Here is an 11,477-nt window from a genome sequence, read left to right on the forward strand (position 1 = left end):
TTAGCAAATGGCTGCAATATAACAAAGAGTGAAAAATTTAAGGGGGTCTGAATACTTTCCGTACCCACTGTATATATATATATATATACTATAAAATTGTTACAATTTCCAATAGCTTGTTTGTATGTTTTACTTCAAATGACAATATATTTTATAAATGGAAAATTAATATATGTACATAAATTACATTAGTGCTTGGGCTAAGCTGACTTGAGATGAATAATGACACTAATGTCTTTTTAGAGCTGCTTCACAGCTAAAATTATATCCAGTTCATAGCTGAATCATAATAATACTGTTATTTTCTTGTTTATTACTGTGAAGCTGCTTCAAAACAGTCTGTATTGACTTGACCTTTAAAATGGTTATGACCCCACACAGAGAGATCTTAAACTAATCTAAATCCAAACTATCTGTCTTAAAGTAACTGTCTTAAAAAGCTCTTTGTGAAGCTCTTTGTGAACCTATACAAATTGTCTCCTAGACAAGACCACAGGAACTAGTTGAGTCCTGTGAGTCACAGTTGAGTCCTCTGCACAATGTGACTTTGCTGCAGCCTGGATTTGAACTGCTGGTTTTGTCTGGCCAGAGGAGAACTGGCCCCCCGACTGAGCCTGGTTTCTCCCAAGGTTTTTTCTCCATTCTGTCACTGCTGGAGTTTCGGTTTCTTGCGGCTGTCGCCTCTGGCTTGCTTAGTTAGAGACACTTAATTTCCAGCGATATCGTTGACTTGATTGCACAGATACTATTTAAACTGAACTGAGCTGGATGATGACATCACTGAATTCAATGATGAACTGCCTTTAAATGAAAATTGAGTGTTTACTATTGTCATTTTGCATTAATGACACACTATTTTCCTAATTAATGCTGTACAGTTGCTTTGACACAATCTGTATTGTTAAAAGCGCTATATAAATAAAGGTTACTTGACTTGACTTACTTAGTTTGTAAATTTGTCAGTTATGATATTTTTTCAAATTTTCAGCAGAGAAGTGAATTGTGCAACTCTCTTGAGAGAAGTGAATCAAACTGATGCTGTTTCGTGTGATTGACTGTTTACTGCAGATTCCACACATTTGTTTTGTACTTTTATTTTTTTGTATTGTGTATTCGTGTTCACTTTCTATATATTAGTATTCACCTCATCTTATTGAAAAGCTGCTTGTGATGAGCTTTGATTCTACGTGTGGCTTTCCCATTACCACCAGTGTTTTTTTGGTGGCTGTCAGAGTATTATAAAGGTAAAAAACAGACTTCAGTGGGTTGGTATATTAACGTTATATCAGTTTATCAAATATAAGTTTTATTTTCCATAAAATTAAAGTTCAATTCGTAAAACCTAAAATGGTTGCTGTCATATTTTTACGGTAAAGTTCTGGCAAACACAGCTGCGAATGTTTTACTGTAAATTCCACTTTTTCTTTTTTTTTTGTGTGCGAAGAATTGTGAACCCGCTAAACCTAACCTGAACCGGGTTGATTTGTTTGATTTTGTCTCTAAACCTACTCTGAAACTAGCTTTGTGTAACACCTAATTAACACCTTGTAACACAAGCCTAATTAGACTTGGGATGTTGCTTTGCATTCTCAGAGTTTGATAGCCAATGTGTAATAAATGCTTTCGTGGGAGAAAGCAGAGTGAACATTCCTCCTGTTGTGTTCCATGGAAAAACAGTCATAAAGGTTTAAAATGACAAAGAGGTTTATGTATTTAGTGTAATGTTTTGTGACGTTTCCTCTGTTGAACGTCCTGTTCACTTCAACCTCAGGAGCTTCCCATCATGGCTTCATTTCAGCCAGCAGCACAAGATGGCAACCGTCCTTTATTAAAGACTGTGTCTTGAGCTGAAGCTGGCACTGGCCCAAACTGCATTTAGAACAAGGCACGGTGTCGCTGATTGCATTTTTCCTAATTAAGCCTCGTCTGACCTTGGCAGAGGCAAATCATTAGATTCTCATTTTAATAATCACACCGCAGCGGTTATATTCCACTGGGTCTCTGACGGCACTGGAGCAGTCTTTAAGCTCTTCTTAATTTTCTTGTTTACAAGAAGACCCAACTTTATAGCGAGCGTAAGTAATTGTGTTGGTGGATATGATGACATAAATGACTCTCTAATTTAGGCCCACTGTGTATGCTTTAAGAACACTATAAAAGCTACTTATGTTTTCATAAGCGTTTGATGTAAGTGCACATTTTAGCCAGCATTATGGTATATTTTGGCTGTTTTGTTCAGTTGCTGCAAAGGACGCTGCGTAATGATAACATAATCACTAAATTACCTGATCATACTTAAGTAATAACTTGGTCTTCTTTAGTTGTGCTAATGAATGGTTGCCTAGCAGCTGGTGTTACACATTCAAGCCACTATTCAAGGCATGGATCTATTTTAATCTTAATTGAGACTGTTTTCTGATAGTGTGGAAATTCATACAAACTAATTTTTTTCCCCCCTTCCTTGTTGAAAAAAACAGCATATGCTGGTTAGGTATGTTTTGACAGTATGAATAGTAATATTGAAGAGATATTTGTGGGGCTGAATATGGAATGCTTAAACTTGATGTCATCTACATGCTTGTATTTATTTATTTTTTTAGCAAATATATGCGCTTATGAACTTGCTGTCTTTAGCTTCTGGAAAAACAGACCAAAAATATAATACAGGTGTATTTATGTCCAGTAACATTGTCCACAACGAGAAAAGCAATGTTTACATCCATGGTGTTAATATGTCAAAATTCAAAATATCGCAAAACAATTAGCATATTATGCAGAATTCTATGATAATTCAAGAGAACTTCCAGGGAAACTGACATAAAATAGTGGGGCTAAATATAAAATTTTTACTAAATATAATACATTACTAAACCTGAGGTGTGTAGAGTGCTGACAAACTTGATGTTTGCAAGCAACTGGTTGTTTAAAAAATAAGGGCAAGAATTAATATAAAAATTAGATGTATATCTATCAAACTGTGACAAGGAATTAAAAATGTGTAGTTCACTTTGTAAATTCAAGAAAATGTTTAAAAAAGGTGTGATAAATAATCATATAACCCAATATGAATAATTGTAACATATAAACTGTTGTATTAATGTTTGAAATGTGTACTTTTGTTATGTAGGCCTAGATTTTGGGAAATGTTTCTGTTTATCTAGCTCAGATATTGTGAGAAAAGTGTTGTTCATTAGATAAATATGTCAAAAGGGTAGGCAAAATAAGGCTTCAGCCTACAAATTTTCAGTCATTATGTATCTTTTTTATCTTTATTTATTATGAAAAATTGTGCATGAGGACCAAAATAAAATTTGTTGTTGTAATTGACTCAATGATATATGGACTTACATGTGCATTAGTAAATGATGTGTATATGGTGGTGTGATTTGTGGCGTTTACATTAAACTGTTTGTTCATTGGCTGACCAAAAGTGGTCAGGGATGTGATGGTGGAGATCAGCCAGCAGTTTTGTAAGGCAGATCACGCCACAGTGCAAACTACTAAGCAGTACTGCCCTCTGCTGACAGCATAAGAGCAGGTATACTGTAGCTACTTAGTTCTTAAATAGGATTTTGTTGCATGCATTTGTATTAGATCAATAACCCACATGACACATTACAGTGTTAAAATATCTGATATTTGTCTAATATAAGTAGGTGCTATCAGCGTGGCTTCATATTAGAGTATCTCTCTCAGCAATCACATCATCAGTCTTTTCCCTCAAGGTTAACATAATCTAATACATATGTATGAAGTAAAACAAAACATACAATCATTAATACTTTGGCTAAACAAGTTGTCTCGTAAAAAGCATACACTCTAAAAAATGCTGGGTTAAATACAACCCAGTGCTGGGTAAAATAGGGACAAACCCAGCAATTGGGTTGTTTTGACCCAGCGGTTGGGTTACTACCCAGAAGGTTGGGTTAAACATTTAACCCATCCGCTGGGTCAAAACAACACAACTGCTGGGTCTGTCCCTATTTTACCCAGCGCTGGGTTGTATTTAGCCCAGCATTTTTTAGAGTGTATCATAGCTACTAAACTATTTCTTGGTGGTATAGTTTTAAATCTGTATTTAACCTCAGAATGATCTCAAGTAAGTCTGATTTTGTGGTGGCTGTGCTTTAAAATTAAATTATTATAATCTTAATTGAAGTGATGAAGGATTTCGAAAGTGACAATAATCAGTGCTACTGCAATGTTAACCCTGCCTGGGTAACATGCTTGAAAATGATTAACAGTTGAAATCATTCAAAATTTAGAAAAGTAATCAAAACGTAATCAAATGTAATCAGTTACTTTATGTAATAGTATCATGTAATAGTAATTACTGTAATAAAGTAACTGAAATAGTTACACTGCTTATTACATTTTAAATAGGGTAACTTGTAATCTGTAAGCTATTACATTTGCAAAGTAACCTTCCCAACACTGATTGCGAATAACTAGGTTCTGTAGTGAAAGGAACATCTAGGGAACCGGAAAAATAAGTAGGCTATGGGAAGATTTAAGGTACATTTTTAATATTGCACCATATATACAGTATAAGCCCATGAACAAGCTTTTGTGTTTTTCCCCTCCCCTGGCTGAACAGGCTGAAAGGATAGTTTAAAGAGGTTGAAAAACATCAAATCAGATTCTAGTCCATATCGATCAAACATAATTTACTTTTGCAGTACTGTGACAAAGGCAAGTTCACACAACAAAAAGCGTTCACATCCTTGTGAAACTAACTACAGTTGCATCACTTGACCGCTGCACGCATTCAGAAAGCACTATTTAGCAAATATTAACCATAACACTTACTCTATGAGTTGAGGATGGCGTACAGTCAGGTGGTCATTGTAGATAATGTTTGTAATCCATTCTATTACATAATTTATTGCTCAAATGGAGCTGCATAACGAGTGTGATTTTATGTCTTTTGGAGTGTATGTCCTCCAAGCCTGCAGGAGGCGCTAATGCGGCTTCAGTGGGTTTAATGGCGCAAGAGCGCTGCTGAGAAGAGGCAAAAGAAGACGCGCTGTAAATGGCCGCCTCCATGTCGTGAATGTGAAGACTGACAAAGATTACAATTTTATCTAACTGCTCAACTCATCGAGATCATAATCGAATCATATACCATAACGGTAATATTAGAGATTAGTTAAGCATGTTTTATCAAATGAAGGATGAGTAATTAATCTGATCTTCCGTGAGCGGTATTGAAAGCGCTTTACTCCCACTGTCAAAATGAATTGAGGGATAAAAGATCAAACTGCTCTTTTCACATAAACATCAGATTTACTGCATAATCAACTACGGTCGTCACATAATATTATATGTGATCAGAGATATCTGATAGATTTGGTGTTTCAGTGTGGGCTGTAGCTGATGACACGTGAGCTCACCAAACAAATGATTCACGTAGACTTTAAATAGAGCTTTAAATATGGTAACGTTACATGTGATTAACGGCCTCGAATGTGGGCTTATTTATTGTGATTTTCCTGCCAGTAAACCATGATGCAGTACAGTCGTCTGGTGGATTTCATGAAAACTGTCAACAGCATGTCTGTGTTCATAGAAATGATGTTTTGCTTTAAATCAAGACTGTTTTTTTAGTGTTACTTAGAATTTAATTGTTTTCAACTCTACAAATTCTTACGGTTTTAAAGCTGTCTGAATTGTGCGTATACAGTGTTATACATCGAAGAAATGTTTGTTGTAATTCAGTTTTATTACTATATGACGTTAATAATGGTTTGAGTCTGACAATACTAATACTAGGTTTTTTAAAACTTTTATAAAGTAAAAAGTTTGAAAAAAATAATAAATATATTTTAATAATGTACGGAACCTTTAATAATCTAATCAGAATCGTCATTGAGAAAAATGGAAATTGCAGTAAAAATGGTTTCATGTTCAGAAGCTTTGCTGTAATGGCGAGTTTAGCTTTGAAATGTTCTTAATTGTCATAAAATAATGTTGCAGTCAGAAAAAAGATTTCGGCAAATTTATAGTAGACATGTTTTTTAATTTTACTCACCATTCACCATGGTATGGAACTGACTGTGGTATTTTCTCTTGTCCACTTCACATACTTATCTGAAATCATCTTGCAGTATTATGTTCACTGATAACAATGTCCAAAAGACATGTTTTTTTTGTGATCAGTATCAGTTAATTATAGCTTTATAAAGTCTTTACCTCCAGTGGAAGTGCCTAGTCAAATTTGTTTATATAGCGCTTCAACAGTTTTTTTTTTTTTAAGCACCTTTACAGTAATACACAGTAAAATAACTGTTGTAAAATGTGTTAATTATAAAACAAACTTCAATCTCAGCTTTAAAACAGCTCTGCAGAAGCTCAATGTAGTTCAAGTTCATCCAATCGTGTCCGTACAGTCAAACTGATAATGTTTTCTGAATCGTAATTGTCTTTTAAGCAGATGTGTGATGTTATCAAGTAATTAACTGACTGATATCCTCAGTCCTTTGCTGTACAGACCTGCACAGCTATTGCTGTCCAGCGGCGGCCTGATAGTCCAGTTTGGCATCAGCTGTCACTTACTTCTAAATGAAGGACGGCAAGGAGAACTCTACCGCCGCTGCTGGAAGTTTTGCCACAAATCTGGACCACACAAAGCCATGCTGGTACTGGGACAAGAAGGATCTGGCCCACACCCCGTCCCAGTCCGATGGCCTGGATCCAGCCACAGAAGCCCGGTACAGACGAGAGGGAGCCCGGTTCATATTCGACGTCGGGACACGTCTGGGACTGTATCCTTCTAACACGGCCATTTACAACTTATTACCAGTTCTGTGTAGGAATGATTTTGAAATACTGAGAGGATTTTTATATGATCCTTAACCAATGTTTAAGACATTATGACACTCTGGCAACTGGAATAACATACTTTCATCGGTTTTACATGTTTCATTCATTCAAACAGTTTCCCAGATATGTAAGTGTTTATGCTCTTGAAAATCTGATAATTGTTTACTTTTGATGCATTTTGGCAGATTATTATTATACAGTGTTTATAGGCAAAGTACTGCTTTGGGGTAATTTATCATTTATTTATTCTAATTTGTGACCCTGGAGCACAAAAGCAGTCTTAAGTCTCTGGGGTATATTTGTAGCAATAGCCAAAAATACATTGTATGGGTCAAAATTATCGATTTTTCTTTTATGGCAAAAATCATTAGGATATTAGGTAAAGATCATGTTCCATGAAGATATTTTGTAAATTTCCTACTGTAAATATATTAAAACTTAATTTTTGATTAGTAATATGCATTGCTAAGAACTTCATTTGGACAACTTTAAAGGTGATTTTCTCAATATTTTGATTTTTTTTGCATCCTCTGATTCCAGATTTTCAAATAGTTGTATCTCGGCCACATATTGTCCTATCCTAACAAACCATACATCAATGGAAAGCTTATTTATTCAGCTGTCAGATGTATAAATCTCCATTTTGAAAAATTGACCCTTATGACTGGTTTTGTGGTCCAGGGTCACATATTAGAATTTATCATTTATTTATTCTAATATCAGAATTTTCTGAAACCATTTAAATTACGATTCCAATGTTTTTTTGAGATTAATTCAAAGAATAGGGCCTTTTAATGATTATTATTAGTGTTTATTGTTTTATATGTTTCACTCTAGGTGAACATATCACTGCTTATTGATATTCTCTAATAAACTCATTTATTTTATCTTGATTCCTACTTTGAATTAAACCTAGTTAATCTACAAAACTATTTAATATACAAAACCAAAAAATTGCTGCTTGGTCCAAGTTGTGATTATCTAGAGTTATTTGGGGGTAAAAACGGTCTGTTTTATAATTTTGATGACTTTCAAGGAAAAGGTTTTCAAATGTTGAAAAGGTATTCTGTTGTGCCAGGAGGTAAAAAACAAAAGGAACTGAGTAAACACAGTGTCTATGTTAAGATGTTTGTTGCTGTATCATGTAGTAGAGGTCTACACGGGTCCAAAAATTCGTAGCCGAAGATACCCGTAAATGTGCTACACTGAACCGACCCGGACCCGTCTATTTTTTTGAAAGTTGGACCAGGGCCCGTACAGAACCGAGAAATGTCAAAAATGTACTACCTGGAACCGACGCGGACCGTCAATTATTTGAAAGATGGACCCGAACCCGGCCGGGAAGACACAGACCCGACTGGACCCGATCGGCACATATTCTACAGCAAATCGCTATTAACAAGTCAATAAACAAGTTGCGAAAATTAAACTTTTTGTCTTACCTAATGTAAGAAGCCTTCTCCCTTGTACCTGACTGATGCACACAATCCTCCTTGCCAAGAAAGTTCCATCCTGTTATTCCTCTCTTGCCAATTGAAATGCGTAATCCACTCATTATTCCAGTTTCAAAAGTCCACTTGCTGTCACGGTGACGGATGACAAATGCGACTTTGCAGTTTTGCATTTTTTGTATCTCGAGTCAACTTGCATAATAATTTAGACTGTTTGCCCATTTGGATTATAAGAACGATTGCTCGTCCAGTGCCATGCTGACGTTAGCTTTACTTATTTGCTATCATCTCTGTGCTCTCTGAGCCGAGTCTGAGCAAAAATTTTAGATATAACAACAAGACGGTTCATTCATAATATTATAAAAAAAATAATCAATAATAACTCGCATATGAAGGTATCCATTATCACCGTGCGTGTGCATTAACTCCGCCCACCCTGCTTCTGATGACGTCGCTCGTGTTTTTTTTCCCCCCCACCTTATTTCAAATTACCGACTTCACACTTTTCTCATCCTAATTTTACAAGTTGAACATTACAAAACAACACACGCACAGCGCTGACTGACTCTGATAACGGCCGGGTGTGCTCCGAGTCCGATCGACTCGGGTATTACACACAATGTTAAACAGACCCGGGACCCGAAGTAATAGATTGGGACCCGACCCGGACCCGGCAGACCATTTAAAATATAGTCCCGAACCCGTACGGATCCCGGGTCGGGTCCCGGGTCCTCGGGTCTCGGGTCCTCCGTGTAGACCTCTAGCATGTAGCACACTCTAAATTTAGTCGTGTTTAAAAGCTTTATGTTTCTCTATACAGGTGACTGGGGCTTGTTGTCTTTTCCTGGCTGGCAAAGTGGAAGAAACCCCCAAGAAGTGTAAAGACATCATTAAAACGGCTCGGAGTCTGCTTAATGATGTGCAGTTTGCACAGTTTGGAGATGATCCGAAGGTTTGGAATCCATTCAAAACACAAATTCTCATTCTTGTGATGTTCCTGCTGTATTAAACATCACTGTGTTTCATGGCATTGTCTCCACAGGAAGAGGTCATGGTCCTGGAGAGAATTTTACTCCAGACAATCAAGTTTGATTTACAAGTTGAGCACCCCTACCAGTTTCTGCTGCGCTATGCTAAACAGCTCAAAGGTATTAATAGGTTTAAAGGGGTAGTTCACCCAAAAATGAAAATTCTGTCATTAATTACTCACCCTCATGCTGTTCCAAACCCGTGAGACCTTCGTTCATCTTCAGAACACAAATTAAGATATTTTGGATGAAATCCGAGAGCTCGCCGACCCTCCCATAGATAGCAACGGTCATGAAACTCCAGAAAGGTCCCAAAAACATCGTCAAAACAGTCCATGTGACTTCAGTGGTTCAACCGTAATTTTATGAAGCTACGAGAAAAATTGTAAGTTATGAGAAAAAAACTGAACTAACGACTTTATGCGACAGTTTCTTCAGGATGCGTGTTCACGAGGGCACTACGACGCCCGCGCCTTGTTTACAAGCAGAGGAAGACGCATACGTCGTAGTGCCTTCATGAACGCGCATCCTGAACTTACGTTGAAGAGAAGTAATTTTAGAATAAAGTCGTTATTTCATTTTTTTTTTGCGCACAAAAGTATTCTCGTAGCTTCATAAAATTACAGTTGAACCACTAAAGTCTTTGAAAGTTTCATGTTAAGTTTAAGATATCCAAAATATCTTAATTAGTGTTCCGAAGATGAACGAAGGTCTCACGGGTTTGGAACAGCATGAGGGTGAGTAATTAATGACAGAATTTTCATTTTTGGGTGAACTAACCCTTGCTTTGTCGTGATGTTAGTCATCTGATGTTAATCATCATGGTTTGATTTTTCAGGTGACAAGAACAAAGTTCAGAAGCTTGTGCAGATGGCGTGGACCTTTGTCAATGACAGGTTGGACTGTAATTCATTCATTCATTTATTAATTTACAACAATGGTACTGTATTTTCATTTTTTTGTGTTTCAGAAAGTTGTTTTTTTTTGTCCCCACGATTCTGTGATTATTCAGTTGTTACCATACATGCATATCAGTGTTATTATAGTTAACTAAAACCCCACATATATATGTATGCATGTGTGTATGGCGAACTTGAGACTTCTTGGACTTCTAATATTACATTTATAAAATAGAAGTTGTTTAGGGATGCACAGTTTGCAACATTTAAATCTTTTAATATTTAGGCATTTAAACCTAGTTAATTTTGGACACTGTTCTTTTGCACCAAAAACAAAAGAATGTTTAAAGGCCTCTTTTTACAAGTAAACTACTTAACGTGTCATCATTGATTCTTCTGCAGTTCTTAACATGTTTGTGTATATTTCCAGCCTCTGCACAATGTTGTCCCTTCAGTGGGAGCCAGAGATCATAGCAGTGGCAGTCATGTACCTCGCCGGCCGGCTGTGTAAGTTTGACATTCAGGAGTGGACGTCTAAGCAGTCGTCTCGCCGCTGGTGGGAGCAGTTTGTACAGGATGTGCCGGTGGAGCTGCTGGAGGGTAATCACATTAATGTTTGACTGTGTGTATTTCAGACTTTCTCTATGCCTCTCTGCCAAGATAATTATTTGGATATAGGAAAAATAACCCTAGTTTTTCATGTAATGATGCACTGCTCACTTCCAGCATTTCATGATCTCCATACCCATGTCTTGTGTTCTTCAGACATCTGCCACCAGATTCTGGATTTGTACTCTCAGGGCAAGCAGCCGATACCCCAGCAGCCTCAGATACAGGACAAAGAGAAACCGCCACCCCCTCCTGCTACCCAGCCCAGCCAGTCAGGGGGGCAGAACCCACCTGCTCAACCTCCCTCCAAGAAAAACTCCCCCCAGGCCAGCCCCCCTGCCAAGATTAAACGCCAACATGTGAGTAAAGCATTTGCAGTTTAGATAGATATATTATGGAGATATTACGGAAAACACACGTTTGGGACCAAAAATGATTTCAAGTCACTATCCTGGCACACAGCCGTTCATCCTTGACTTTTATTTGTGAGGTAGCTTTGTGCTTCAGGATTCTGGATAGTGTAGTGTAGTGGTAGACCGATATATCGCCAAGGCCGATATATTGGCCGATATTTGGCATTTTTCAAATATCGGCATCGGCCGATAAGTTTTTCCTGTTTGGCCGATGCGTTCGAGGCGGGACTTTTATTTTGACGGCGCTGAGAACAG

General features: G+C 37.1%; 1 protein-coding gene across 1 annotated transcript in view; it reads left to right on the plus strand.

Moving 5' to 3' along the window:
* Positions 1-5,020: 5,020 nt before the first annotated feature.
* Positions 5,021-11,477, plus strand: part of LOC107678663 (cyclin-K-like) — a 12,213-nt gene continuing 5,756 nt past the window's right edge. Inside the window, exons 1-8 of the mRNA XM_016474016.1 lie at positions 5,021-5,132; positions 6,476-6,764; positions 6,868-6,949; positions 9,094-9,225; positions 9,316-9,421; positions 10,140-10,197; positions 10,631-10,800; positions 10,966-11,168. Of these exons, the coding sequence (XP_016329502.1) occupies positions 6,562-6,764; positions 6,868-6,949; positions 9,094-9,225; positions 9,316-9,421; positions 10,140-10,197; positions 10,631-10,800; positions 10,966-11,168 (954 nt within the window). The 5' untranslated portion in view covers positions 5,021-5,132; positions 6,476-6,561. The remainder of the gene's footprint in view (positions 5,133-6,475; positions 6,765-6,867; positions 6,950-9,093; positions 9,226-9,315; positions 9,422-10,139; positions 10,198-10,630; positions 10,801-10,965; positions 11,169-11,477) is intronic.

This window comes from Sinocyclocheilus anshuiensis, unplaced genomic scaffold, assembly GCF_001515605.1.
Source record: "Sinocyclocheilus anshuiensis isolate Anshui unplaced genomic scaffold, SAMN03320099.WGS_v1.1 scaffold1816, whole genome shotgun sequence".
Lineage (NCBI taxonomy): Eukaryota > Metazoa > Chordata > Actinopteri > Cypriniformes > Cyprinidae > Sinocyclocheilus > Sinocyclocheilus anshuiensis.